Source organism: Parasteatoda tepidariorum, chromosome 2, assembly GCF_982258835.1.
Source record: "Parasteatoda tepidariorum strain Cologne lab strain chromosome 2, Ptep-v5.0, whole genome shotgun sequence".
Taxonomy (NCBI): Eukaryota; Metazoa; Arthropoda; class Arachnida; order Araneae; family Theridiidae; genus Parasteatoda; species Parasteatoda tepidariorum.
Window position 1 is genome coordinate 14,928,923 of NC_141756.1, and position 15,130 is coordinate 14,944,052.

General features: G+C 29.3%; 2 protein-coding genes across 3 annotated transcripts in view; one reads left to right on the plus strand and one right to left on the minus strand.

The window, feature by feature from the left end:
- LOC107456178 (proline dehydrogenase 1, mitochondrial) overlaps positions 1–6,962 on the plus strand; it is a 32,385-nt gene extending 25,423 nt beyond the window's left edge. For both annotated transcript variants that reach the window (XM_087156898.1, XM_087156899.1), the window contains exons 12-13: positions 909–997; positions 4,927–6,962. In XM_087156898.1, coding sequence (XP_087013024.1) covers positions 909–997; positions 4,927–5,132 — 295 coding nt within the window. In that variant the 3' untranslated portion in view covers positions 5,133–6,962. The remainder of the gene's footprint in view (positions 1–908; positions 998–4,926) is intronic.
- Positions 6,963–9,250: 2,288 nt separating this feature from the next.
- LOC139424944 (speckle-type POZ protein B) lies at positions 9,251–12,171 on the minus strand. The gene has a single exon (XM_071177185.2). The coding sequence runs from the start codon at positions 12,090–12,092 to the stop codon at positions 10,593–10,595; it is 1,500 nt and encodes a 499-aa protein (XP_071033286.2). The 5' UTR covers positions 12,093–12,171; the 3' UTR covers positions 9,251–10,592.
- Positions 12,172–15,130: the final 2,959 nt, after the last annotated feature.

Genomic DNA, 15,130 nt, shown 5'->3' on the forward strand with positions numbered 1-15,130 from the left:
ATCTTTTATGCATTTAATACTAAAATTTAAATATATATTTAATTAATAGAAGGAAAATTCTCATATTTTTTTTGATGAAAAATACAAATTTAAGTAAATGCAGGCTCTAAACAGAAATTTCGTATTAGTTAACCAAATACTTAATTTGTGCTAAGCTGACTTTTCTTATAATTTAATGATTTTAAAAAATTATAGTTTAAAATATAAAACAAAAAAAAATTATTATTGATTTTTTTAATAAGATTGTGAAAAGTTTTTTATTTGCAGTACTTAAAAATTGGTTATAGTTGCAATTGGTAATAATATGTAAATAAAATAGTGTTATCTTGCTAAAAGGTTGTTTTTTTTTGGGGGGGGGGGGGGAGAAATATCAGTTAGTAATGTTTAGAATTTCTAGGGTACTTAGAACTGAAATTGATTTAATTTTTTTTTTTTAGTTTGTCGAAATTAGAAAACTATTAGTATCTGTTCAAAAAATAGAAGAAGAAGAAAAAAACATATAGGAAAATTAACTTTGGTATAAAAGCATATATTTTACAATACCATCTAACTTAATTAATCTTGGTGTAAAACACTATTTTATGTCAAATAATATTATTTATATTTCCTGATCCAGCCTTTGTGGGCTATGAGTTCATGGAATTTCATGCTCCAGAATTTTGTAACCAACGACGTGACTGGGGCGTGGTTAGCATTGTGCACAAGCTGTCTTTACTTAGCAAGCTAGTACCCATATGGATGCTGGTTTCGTAACACTTCAATGCACTGAACCACTTATAGACATTCTCAATGTCTTTAACTATGAATTCATCATGACTCTTATTTATATATTATTTAATTTTTTATTCTTGTTTGTTTAATTCTGTTTAGTTTAATTTTGATTTATTTATTTTAATTCTGTTTATTAGAATGGAAGAATTAGGTATAAGACCTGAGCACAAAGTAGTCTGTTTTGGACAACTTCTTGGAATGTGTGATCAAGTTAGCTTCTTACTTGGTGAGTTTACTTTTAATATAACTTTCAATTCAATGTTTTGTTTTAATACCATGGAAATTGGAATGTACGAACATGTGCAATACTGTCATGCATTGTAAAGTCTAAGATATGAAAGTTAAATATAGCTAGACTTTTCTTCTTTTTTTAATATTATGATACTTTTAACATATCTTGCAAGATTTGGATTTATTAATTACATGCACTTATTTTCACATTATTATTATATTATGCTTATAATAATATCAATATGTTGATGTTTTTATGTAATTAATTAATTTAAAATTTAGAAAGTATTAAATAATGTAGAAACATGCAAAGACTAATTCATTATTTCAATTAAACTCCAAGAATCTATATTTCTTTAAAATTAGAATCTTTTACAGGTTGTGTAAGTTATCTGAAGAAACATACAAAAATTTACAGTTACAAAACGATTGATTTATTTAGTATTTTCAAAAAAAAGTAAATTAGTTTGTTTAAATTGACATATTATAGAGCAGCGTTTTCCGATCTATTTTCATCCATTTCCTAGTTTCCAATATTGATAAATTTCATACTCCCTTCAAAAATACACAATATTTATTCAAAATTTATTACTTCATAACATGTTTTAAAAATTTAATTACATAAACAATGGAAAATTTTAATCTACCAATGCTTTCATTTTTTTTAAATTAAATTAATCATTTTAGTGTGTGATAAAATATTTCCATTACTATTAGGAAAAGTGCAATTATTGCTAACCAGTGTGTTATTAATCACTTATATGTCCCGCAGTGGACTGATCGTTAAGACACGGTTCCCAGCAGATCACCGAAGTCAAGCATCACTGGCTGCGGTCAGTGTGCGGGTGGGTGACCACTTGGATCAATCTGCGTAGGGACCGAGGATGTGCGGTATTGGTCCTCGTTAAACTGTGCTACCGTAAAGTGCTCGACTTCGCACGCAGGTCGTCGGGCTACCGAAGCGGGGGTGCCATCCCCTCCGCAGAGGATCAAAATTGTGATGGCATGTCTTCGGATCATCCTCCGGGATGTTTCCCAGACCGTCGCCAATAGCCCATTGTGCAGCTCTAGTGCGACGTAAATTAACAACAACAACAATTAATCACTTATTGTTAATTAAAATGCTCATAATTTTTTTGTGCTCATTTTTTGTTAATTGACATAGCATTTGCAAAAGAGCAGAATACAAGCCACTTTAAACTCCCTATCTATTTCTTAAAGTCATTTTCATTAGTAACCTTAATGAAAAGCCTTTTTTGTAACGATAAGCTGACACAAATGTAAAACAATGCCATGAAAACTCTTACTGACACTTATATATCTAACTTGCATAATTACATGACTGATTTATCTTTAAATATATTTTGCAACTGATTTCTCTTAAAATATATTTTTTGTTCTGGGATAGTTTTCCAGTTCAAGAAATTCATCTTCCAAAATACGAAAAACTTTATCAGCGAAGAAACTAAATAGATTTAGAATTGAATTTGATATTTACTCAAAGGGTTTAGAAAAGCTGTTCCTAAATTCATTTTCTGAAGATACAAGGTTATTTCTAGTAGAAACCAAGTGCTATTAGAATAATCTAACTACCCGTTGAAAGTGTGAAACCCCCTCTTCTTGGGAACCACTGCTTTCGAGAATAATTTTTATGAAATAGGTAGCTTAAAACAAAAGATAAACCGTGGATGGTTGACTGAATGTAAACATTCACTAACTTCTGGAAACCGGAAGAAATTTAGAAAACTTCTAGTGTAATCCTCCGCTTATTTTATGCTTACGATGTAACATGTTAACAGGCTTAATATTCTAAGAAGTTTTATTATTGTGATTTGTGTTTAAATTTACTCGTAATATTACCATTCATAATAGTTTTCTGTAATTTATAAATTCTAACAGGTTGTGACACCAAAACAAATTTAAGAAAATTAACATCACAACATAAATAAAGTGTAAGGTTTGCCATGTTTTGAATGTTATCCCTTATCTGGCTATATTAGTGTACAATATTGCTGTTCGTTATTTTTGGATAGAATCCTAGCATGCTTGTGAATTATTCCAAATTCATTTGTTATTTGTTTCGTTGAAATTTAAGTGGAAAGAACACGTTATAATGTATTCACTACAGGTACAAAAATATTGGATGGCACACCTTTTCAAGCTAGAGTGTAAAAATCAATCGAAAATAGTAATCCGGGAGTCTTACGAAGAATTTTAACCACTAGCGCCATCTGTGCTTAGCTTTACACAGTCAACCATCCATCGTAAGACTGTCGGGTTTCCATTTTTTTTAACGTATAAATTATAGTCTCTTTACTTTATCTATGTAATTTTAAATTTTTCCCTGTATGAAACATAATACCTATGTAAATTTTCTTGTATTAAACATGCAATATAAACAGTTTGTTTAATATATTTATAGGACTATTAAAAAGATGTTTGTGAATTAAGAATTTTTTAGTGTTCATATGTCGTTAAAATTTTTCAATAAAAGAACGTGTGTGAGTAAAATTACAAATAAAACAAATATCTAAATAGTTTAAGCTAACTATTATGTATACTACTCATTTGGTGTGCTCAATATTTGAGTGAGCCTACTGACTCAAATCACAAATGACGCTTGAAGGAACCACTAAGGTTTCTTTTTCAACCATATGGGGTTTCTAGCAAACTTGACAATCAGAAAAAAATCTTGAATAGAATTTTTTATTTCATATTTAAACATATTTGAAATATGTGGGGGAAAGATTGATTTTCTCAATGCACTTTTTATCTTACAATTTTTAATATCCAATGAAAATGCTGTAAGAACTGGAGTTTGAATCCTGCAGGTGGAAGAGTCCCCCCGTGTAGTAAATGGTGACTGGTACACGTTAAATCTGTCGGGTCACAAAGTTCCCCATATTTCCATAACAAATTATATCTCTGGTGGTGCTAAATTGAAGATTGATCTTGTCTGTCTGAGGTCAAAATTACGATCTCTGAATGAATGAATGGATCCGCTGGTGAAACGGGTGTGGCAGAAGTTGAGTTCTTGACCATAAGATGGTGGCACTGGAAAACAAGAACAATCGCACCCCTCTCTTTAATGACCTATGACAACAACAACTGGAAAAAATTGTTTTTCACTCTCTTCAGTAACTTTGTTTACTCTAATCTTTCCTTGCCACAATTTTCTTCCTAAATTGGTGTGCGATAAAGAAATCACATTTACTAAAAATTGTTCCTTTAATTTTTGCTTATTAATTAAAAATTAGTATTTATGTATTAAATATTAATAAATGTTCATGATAAAGAGAAAATAGTTAATAGAAAAACACTATTTAAATGCATGCATATATAAATTAGTCTACAACTTTATTTTAGGATTCATTGCACTATTTAGCTGATTTATTTTATGGTAGATATGGCAAACCTAATCACATTTTTATAAATGTAAATCTTTTTTTATTTTTTAAGTTTATTCTTTTCAAATATTAAAAAAAGTCTAATATTGGTTATAGATGATGTCTTAAAGGATAGTTTAAGTTCATATGATTGATTTTGTATTAACTTTAATACCTTAAATACTTATACATTTTAGAAAATTTTGTGAAAAAAAGTTATTCTGTAAATTTGAACATTTAATAAAAATCTGGAAACATGCAAAAATTAAGGAGATTTCATTAAGAACTTTGCTAGACACTCTGTTAAATATTTGGACAATATTTGTGCTCTATAACTGCATTTGCTGAAAAAACACTTCTTATAAATATGAATTTCCCAAGAGATTAAAAACATGCTAAGCTCTTGCTTTTAAAATGAACATTATTTTTTTATATTAAAAATTTTATCTAAAATGTAGATTATGGGTGTTTTGTGGTACCCTGCGCGTACTTTGACACCCCTGATTTATTTATTTTTAAAATTGTAATTTTATTTCAGGTCAGGCTGGTTATTCTGTTTACAAATATGTCCCGTATGGTCCAATTGATAAAGTTTTGCCTTACCTATCTCGTCGAGCTCTTGAGAATCATTGCCTTTTAAAGAAAGTTGAAAAAGAATTGAGATTAATGAGGACGGAGCTTGGAAGGCGTACATTGCGCGGTCAAATATTCTATACACCCAAGGGAAACTACTTACCTGCATGATCTCACATTTTTGCTTCGTCCTAGTTAATATCAGTGTTAAATGTAAATTAATACAATTCTGTCCAGCTATATTGTGCTACACACGTAGACAAAAGATCTTATTTTTTTAGAAAAAAAAATATTCAAAATATAGATTTTATTTATTGTATATTTGTGAAAGATATTGTTTATAATGCAGTGAATCTCATTTTTACTCCTCCTGTGTTCTTAATTTGCAGTATGATATCAGTATTACTATGATTTATTTATTTTTTAAGTTCAAATCGAATATTAAATTTTATTGTGTTTATCTGGGGTTTTTTTTCAAAAAGTATCCCTGTATTTATTAATATAGGCACTATTTGTTTTTCAAAATTTTTAATGCTGTTGAACATAAGTGAGTTTTTATTGGGATTTAGTCACTTGAATTTTAATTGTTTATTGAAAATTACAAGATTTGGAAATAATTTATTCAAAGACTAATGTTGTTTAAACTTATTTTGATTTATTTAATTTTATTCATAATTATAGTTATACACCTTTTTCAATAATTGCACTAATTTAAGCACTAAAAAATGCATGTATGCAAAATTTGTATTTCATTTTTTATTTATATTTTTTGTTGCTTAAAAGTTGCATTTATTTGTTGAATATTTTTTTGCATTTATTTAATGTTGTTACTGTTAAAGGATAGCTAATTTTTTTTTTTTTACATTTTTTAATAAAACATAGTATACATGTTTTAAACTAACTGAAGAATTCCAAATTTCTTTTTTCCCTCAAACTATAATTAAATATTCGTTTGATTTTTCAAACTTATAGTTAATATGTGTGATGTTTTTATAATTATTTCTTATATTTTGTTAAATTTAACCATCAAATATTTTAAGTTCTTATAATATCATTTTATCCCAGAAAATAGAAGAACATATTTGATTTTCTATGTATTTATAGATAAATGTAAACTTTTGAATAATCAAGATTCTCTATGCAAATGATAGTGTGATGTCCTTATAATAAAAAATAAGTGTTGTGATTTATGTTAGAAGCAAAGCCATCAAGTTTCCAAGGAAACATTATTGTTTCTGTTGATTCAGACTTAGTTTATTGAGCAACAATGTGATTTTTATTATGAATGTTTATTTAAAACTACTTAACACATTATAAGACTATGAATTAATTTCTCTTTACTCAGGTTAATTCCTTTTATTTACTGTGAAGTCTCATTGTGTTAAGAATTTCATTAATACATTCTTTATAAGTTCAATAATAAAAAAATTTTATTTGTATGAAATTGAAACCAAACTTAACTAAAATATTGTTAAATACCATCCACACTGTATGCAATTCACGCAGTTCCGATTGCCGCCGAGCAAAAAGAGGAACCTGATTGCTGAGCTTTTCGCCGGAGAATATTTTTCACCAATCAATTTCTTATTCATCCTCAACAGCAATTAGAGGTGCATAAATTGCATGCAGTGAGAATGGTCGTTTAGTTTCATTTTATGAATCTCATTGGTTTTATGTTCAGTTTCATGTATGTATAATATTGAACTTTTCTCTGTTATTATTACATTAGCGATTTATATAAATTTAGAAATTGTAATAAAGGGAGAAAACCTCCCATACTCTTGTTAGCATAGGTTTAAAATTATTTTTTTTTCTATTATATATCAGGTTTGTTCATTTTATATTGTTCAGCCAATTCTATATATACTAACTATAAGTTTTAAATATCTGAGACTGCAAATTTCCGATATATAAGCCTTATTAAAAACCTTCTTGATTATGGAGTTTTATTTTCTTTAGATGAATTCAGATTCTACTAACATGAGATACTCTTAATAACCCTTTTTTCTGCGATTTTCACTTTTGTTTTTGTGTCAAATATAGTTTCTAACTGTTTGGTTTTGCTACCTTAAGTGTGTCATAAGTTTTTTTTTTGTTATTATTATTATTTCTTAAATTGTACATTCAATCAATCAACCCTATTTCAACTGCTCTCTTTGCTAAAGCTATTTTAGTTTTCAAAAAAAAATCTCGCAATTCAATTTCGAATTTCACAGCTATAAATAATGAACCATTATCTTCAATTTTCAGAGCTTATGCTATTAAATGGTAAAAATGATTCAAACAATTCCATAAGTTTAAAAATATATAAATAATTTAATTATGGTCTTTATATTTAAATTAAAATTACAGCAATTTAATAATCCTACGCATCCTTTTGTAGGTTATTGAAGTGTTAAAATTTTCTATAAACAATTTTACTTTTTTATCAGATTAAATTTACTTGCTGAAATATGTTCAGAACTTAAACCACTTGCAGTCAATATTTATTTAGTATTGTTATAAAGAACAATGAACCTGAGCTAAACCCATTATAGATCATATTATGGGTCAGGACCCATATTATGGAACTAATAATTCTCTGATTTAGACATTAACTTTTACGTTTGACCAAATCAAAATTATAAGTTACAGAAATAATCTTAGTTTTCAAAAACTCCCTGCAATTTATGTTGTAGAACATAGCATTTTCTTTATTTTATCTTGTAAAATATTTCTAGTTAATCTTACTTAAACTACTTCAATAAAATAGGCTCATTATAATTTTTTTTAAAATTTAATTGCTATATTTCAACAATTTGCTGCTTAAAAATTCTGTTATAAAATTTGGTGTTATTAAAAACTATCATTACTTATAGGTTTCATTCCAAAATAAATGCCTAAACTGTTGTAAGTGTAAGAAAAGCATTGCAAAATTCTTAATTTTGAAGCTATTTTGTTATTTTATTTATTTTAAGTTGCCTCAATTTTGTGTGCAATTATATTTTTTCTAAAATGGAAATGGTATTATTTGATATTGTTATGATTTTTAAATATATTATCAGTATTATATTCAATTGACTATATGATGCTACTTTTGTTTTTCTGTGATCTGATCTGATATTTTGAGCCATTTTTACTGTGATTTTAGGATAATTTATAAATCTCTAAATTGTTGATACCTATTTTATACTTTTGTTATTTGCTGTGTTTTATTTTTTGAGAATTTAATAAAGGCTACAAAATTTAGCAAACATGTTTATATTATTTACAAAATATAATACAATTAAAATTTGATGAAATTTATTTTTAAATTATTTTTCCCTTTTAAGTTATTACCGCTACCATCGCTGCTGCTTTCCAGAAAATTTACACCATTACACGCTTCTTTTTATCATAGCCCAAATAGTATTGAATGAAAAAAAAAAGGAAATTTAGCTTATTGTTAGAAAAAATGTCTAAAGAACAGTCTAAAACACAAATGTTATTGATACGGAGATTTGTTTTAAAATTATTTTATGTTAAATTTGATGCCAGCCAGGTGGCTAAGGGTTAGCCAGCCTGACTGTGAAGCCAATGGTTGAGGGTTTGAATCCCGTTCAGAAATGGATGTTTCTCTATGTGTTGTACTCTGTTGTGTCATGTGGCTCACCCTGTGAACTGTGTAATCTGTGGCGAGGGTGATGTTGCTCACCTCCATGACTTAAATTCATGTGTGCCCACCCAGTTCCGTTAAATGAACAACACTTCCACCACTTTTCGAGGTGATGAACGAGTGATTGCCGTAAGAAAAAAGAAATCTTACATTTGTTGGGGTTTGTTTTTTTAATGACTCTTATTTCTGTTTAGCAATAAATTGATAATTTTTTGCTTCCATCGTAGTCTTATATCTGAAGATATGCAACGCTTAGTTTAAACTTCGAATCACTCTTAAAGTTATTAAATTGTTTATTTTTTGCTTTCTTTGAGGAGCTTTGCTTCCTAAAATTCTATATTGAAATCAAGCAAATCTGGTCTTATAGGGGAATATTGTAATTTCTTTTACTTCATGTGTTGCATCGTGCTCTAATTTTTTGTCATTAAATGTTGTAGCTATGTTTTTATGAATGTGTGAAAACACTATGTTTTACACTTCTGCTATTTGTAATTGTGGTAAGTAAATTTTGAATGCAATGATAAACTTTCATTCTTTTATAAAGTTTAGATTCAAACCTAGAGGACTCCTGTAGGAGGTGATTGAATTTCTTTTCAGACTGTCCCACGTTTATATTTAGTTGTACAAATAGAGCTTTTACTTAAGAAAGGAAAAACGAAAATTTATCATTTTTATTAATTATTATAATGTTTAAAAATTACCTTTTTTTTACAATCACTCCAACTACCAAATCTATGAACTCAACTTTCTAAATTATTTTATTTCTATATTAATTGCAATAATGCTTGAGAAAAATGGACAGTACATGAAATCCTGCTTGATGACTAATTTGCCCCCAGAAAATTCATATTTACAGTTGTGTAAGAAACTGTGACGATGATCATTATAACAGCTCCTGTACATTATTCTTCAATGTAATTGGTATCAGTTTAGTACTTAATTGAATGATCAAGATAGGTAATCAAAACTTGTGTTTAAAACCAAGTGCTTTAGATTAAAAATGTTTTTTGTCAGTTATATCTATTTCAAGCTTTAATTTGCAACATTTATTTTACTATAAGTTACAAGTTCCTGAAATTCACACAAGATTTAAACTTTGCGTTATTTGTGCTATAAAATCCGCAAAAGAAAAAAATAAAATAGCAACTTGATGTTTAGGGTAATAAAAAATGTAGCTTAACACTAAAGAACAAAGTTTTTCGATTATTGAGCAATATGTGCGTTTGAGTCCTTTTTTATCGCATAGTTTCCCAATTCGATGATTAGAATTGGACGCCCAGATCATGCGATTTAACTGTGGTATTCATTTTCTTTGATACTTTTAAAGCATAAGATTTATGCCATCAAGCCCTCGATCATCGACGCTTTGAATGACGAAACTGCATACCGCATCAATAAAATTCTGCAGTATATGTGCAAAACGGCTATTTAGGAAAACAGTGCATGTGTGATATCAATGCTTTATTCCCTTATCCGATATGATGTTATATGTATTTTGTATATAATTTATGAATCACAGAAAATTCTCAATTTTAAATTGAAAACCAGCTTTTTTTCTAACAAAATTACTTTTGTGAATTTTGAGGTAAAACGAATGTTTGCAATTTTAACCTACTTTATTCTGTTGCTTTGCTAGTTAGAATGTTTGGTAGGCACTTTCTTTACGTCACACTAGAGCTGCACAATTGGGTATTGGCGACGGTCTGGAAACATCCCACAGGATTATCCGAAAACATGCCATCGCAATTTTGATCCTCTGCAGAGGGGATAATAAATGTTTGAAACGAACTCTTCAGGGTAGAAGTTTGTGCTATTTTTCTATTTATTTATTATTATTATTTGAAAATTAGCTGGGAATAGCTAGTTTTTTATATATAAAACAAGCAAATTATCCTTTAATTTCCGATGGTAGTTAAAAAAATTTTATACAGCGCGAATAAAATAAAATTTCTAATTATAAAAATTTAAAATCTCGCTTTTTTCTTATTATTATTAAACTAGATTTTATTTGATGTCGATCCTAAATCTACAGATAATTTTGAAAAAATTTCACTAGCTAGTTTAAAATTCTTTCCAATCCACTCGGCCCATTCTGGTGAAGCTAATATGCACGACGCGTTAGCTTTTATGTAATTAAAAACTACAGACTTCAAGTTTTCATCGTTGACCAAATCAGCAATCGTAGTAATTTCGCACACATTTTTCAAGCACAAAACGGACATCAAAAACGCCGAACACATATTCTTCAAAGATTGTACTTGATATTTATCGGCAGCTATCAGCAGTTTCGTAGCTATTCCGTAATCCATTTCATCCACTATTCCGGTGTACATAAATTCTAAAAAGGACTTCAGAGTCGTGCCATCCATATCAAGAATATCGACTTCACCTGTCTGGTTTTCAATCATATCTTGTTCAAACATAGCCGAGAATACGGGTGATCGAGCTACCAATACAAACTTGTGTGCTGATATTGTCTCATTCTCTGCTCTCAATCTCACGTCACAGTGTTTTTTGTCAGCATATATATTTCGCAAATCCTCTTGTAGAGCGAATAGTGGACTAACACTTGTCCGAGGAATTAAATCCACCGAAAGAGGTTGACCGAAAGTGTAATTCTCAATTGCTGACAAAACATTACCATTAGACATTGAAATTTCGCACATTAATGTAAAAACATACCAGATGGAAGAACCCATTCTAATTTCCACTTGTTCTTTTGTGATAAATGTTGGAAAATCCCAAGTGCTTTTGTCGTCTGTAGTCACAAATAAATGTGTATCGCTTTTTGAATCTATAACCATACCCTTATCATTCAAAAAAGTTATTCTAAATGTCGCAAGTCGAGAAAGAGGAACATTTTCATCTACAATTTTGCAAATTTTGATTTGGACGTGCTCTTCTGGAGCTAGTACCGAAACTTCAAATTGGGATATATCTTGAGATGAGAATGTTAGATTCTGAGACCATTCTAAAGAATCTGGAATTTTCACATTCCATTTGAAAGAGCTTCGACTTATTCCAATCTTGGTAAGGGCTTCGCTTCCAGTGGCCATTTTCTCTTTCTTATTCTGGTTCATTGTCAAACGACAGCGTATTGTCAAAGTGTCATCTGCTTTGTCCTTCATGTTGGTGCGTAGTTGATCAATACTTATGAACTTATACTGTCCCAGATTTCCTATTCTCTTGAAAATTCTATTTTCTCTTTCATAACACCTTAAAATCTTGCCATTTGCGCCGATCATTTCGATGCTGAAATCGATGGTGATTTCATCAACACTGGTATCTTCATCTAATCTGCATACGAAACAAGATGCATAACCTTCGCTTTCTCTGTTGTAACCTGACGGATACAGACTTACGAACCACTTAGTTCCATTCAAAGTTTCGGCGTTAAACAACGGACTTTTAAGCTCTTCACCATTTTTCATGTGAAATAAAGAGAAGTTTTCAATTTTCCACGTATATAAATATTCATCCCTGTTTTCTGCAGACATTCTATAATTCTTTTTTTTTTCCACAGCGAATAACAACGTCAGTTATTTTCCCCTCAATTGTTTGAATGAATCTGATAACTCAACGATTCTACATTATCATATCTTAGAAACTCAGATAAAATGAAACAGGAAGTTTATCTTATGAATTATTCTTCCTCTGATAATGTTTACATTCATTTTGCTTATAACTGAGTTATCTTTAGTGGGAAATAAAGTATCATTTAGTAATTCTTGATTTATAAATACTTTATAAGGGTAATTACAAAGGATACTGATTTTATTTATATATTTTACCACTTGATAAAAGTTTTTTTTTTTAAGAAAAGATTTCTTGTTGTGTTTTCTTTTCTAGGAGTTAATAAAAAAAGTGCAATTCCACGTACGGAATGCGTAAATTGAAATCATCATGCGAAATCAGACCTCTTTGGCGACTTGGCGCAATGACGTCACACGGATGGAAAACTGAGCTAGAGCCCCTGAATTAGACATCATTGTATAGTAGCCTTAAACTGAGCGTGTTATGATATTTTGAAAGCAGTAACTTTGAGCAAATATTTTTAACACTGAAGAATTGTCTTACAGTACTAATGAATTGTTTTACTATGCATGCGTAATTAAACTTTTACTAGAAAATAATTTTGTTTTAGAAACATGATTTTTTTATATTTTCATTATGTTAATAGTACCTACTGCTACATAAATTAATTGAAACTAAAGTTAATTTTTCCAGTTAGTCTATTTATTGAATATTTTAAGACTAATGTTACACTCAAACAATTTATTTTATTTAATGTAGGCACTGTATTTTCTTTTCTAGAATTCTTCACTTTAAAAGTAAAAGTGGAAAAAAAAAGATTGATTACATTAGAGAACATGATTCTGACTTTCATTTAAAATAAATTATGGCTAGTAGTATTTTAATTTTATGAAACAATGATCAAATTACCTTTTCCTTTGAAAGCTATTAGATTCAAAAATGCACATTCGAATTAATGTATTTAGACCTGAGATAGGTTGAAATTCAACTATGATGTTATAGGTTGATGTGTCTACGTTTGCTACTTTAACTAGCTATTTAGCTTTTTTTCTTTAAAAAAAATTCGCGGAATTTAGACAATTTAAATTACGGTTTTCTTAGCGAAATTTTAATTATGAAAGTGTTTTTTTTATCACATATCTTTTTGAATTCAAATTAATAAAAAACTTTAACTACGCATAACTGTTTTCATTTCTGTTCATTTTGTTTACCTTCCATTTATTTAACTTAACTCCAAATTAACTTTTTATTATTATTAGTTGAAATCGTGCGTAATCTAAAATAACTGAATTATTTTTTTTAAATATTTACTTATCCTTCCTTATCGTTTTCAGAAATAAACTAAATAACTTTAAAAGCAAAAAATCAATTATCCAATAAGGAGAAGAAAAAAAATGAAAACTTTATCAAAGTATGATGAATCATTATTGAGAAGTGCGAGATTAAAGACATCAAAAACCGTTTAATTCTGGAAGGAAAGTGGGAGCACAGGCGAAGGACGATCTGTAGAAACACACTTTTAAATTTCTAAAGGCAATCAAACTAGTTTTGATGCACACTTTCGTTGTTATTAATTCGTCAGGGTTTGAAAACGTTTGTCTTTTAAACTCATTTCATGATTTGCGCTCTTATTAATGTAAAGATACTTTTACTCTATATTTTATTTTGCATTTTTTAACGCAGTTTCTCACTAAGGAACACCATTTTATATATATACAGGGTGATTCTAAAAAGATGGGCAAAGTTTTAGAAAGTGATAGTACACACACAAGCAACCAATTTTTATCAAAAAATCTGGCGCATTTGGAAAGTTGTTTGATGCAAACGTGAAAGCTCCATTCCTGTTGCGAGTTACTGCGCTGCGTCACTTGACAAGCTTTCGGCCGCTGCAGGGAAAGTTCGTGATATGCCCTATCTTTTCTTTGCCGTTGTACTGCAAGCATAGCCGCTGCCGGCCACTGTTTTGAACACTTATTGTAATCACATGCCATTAAATTTGCTTTTATAACTTAACTTCATCGTTCTTTGTGTGTGTTTGCCTCATATAAGAACATAAACTTTGACACCCTCTAGCGGTTTTGCGTTTTGTTTTCGATCATGCATTCTTTGATAAAAATTGCTTGCTTGGGTGTGTACTATCACTTCCTAAAATTTTGCCCATCTTTTTAGAATCACCCTGTATATAACAAATCGAACGCGAGCTTACAAAATAAAGATCTCGAGAGAGACTAAATCAGCTTTCTACAAATAGTCATTTTTTTTAAAAAGTGAAATATTTTGTATCTGATTTTTGCAGAGTCGTCAAAAATTGTAATAGTTTTATGGACCATATTTTAATTAATGTGAAACATAAATTATTATCATTTTAAAAACCAAAGTAACAATTATTTACAAATATAGCAGTTAATAAAGGTTTAGTACTAATAACTAAGGTTGAAAAATAACTAAAGTTATAATGAAACAACTAATGTACAATTATATCATATAAATAGTTAATATTGTAATACAAAATATGTAATGGTACGATGCATAGTTCCGTATAAAATACTTAAATTTAATTTTTCTTTTCATTTAATAATTTCTTGCAGTCGAAATTAATCTTTAATGAAAAATCACATGTAAAGTGGGGAAAATATTTTTTTAAAATTCGTTTCATGATTTTCCTCTCCATGCAACGCAAATGCGGTTAGTTCCCTTAAAAAGTCCTTCACGAAGGCTAATTTCTCCCAATACTTGATCCAAGAGCCTTACCTTCTGGATTGGATTCAAAATTACAAGGCTAATTAATTGAACATTAATAGTCGTAAACCCTAAATTAATTTGACTGTTCAACGACGGTGATATAAATAAAATATTAAAAAAATGTCACTATATCGAGCAATGGTGGCTCAGAGGATAGAACGCTTGCCTCTCAATGAGGTGAACCGGGTTTGAATCCCAGCAATGGCTGGTTGATTCAAATTCCGCTCCCGGCTCACACCGACCACAGTGCTGACGTAAA

Coding starts and splice junctions, on each gene's coding strand:
- LOC139424944 (XM_071177185.2), bottom strand. CDS start 12,092: ATGTCTGCAGAAAACAGGGATGAATATTTATATACGTGGAAAATTGAA.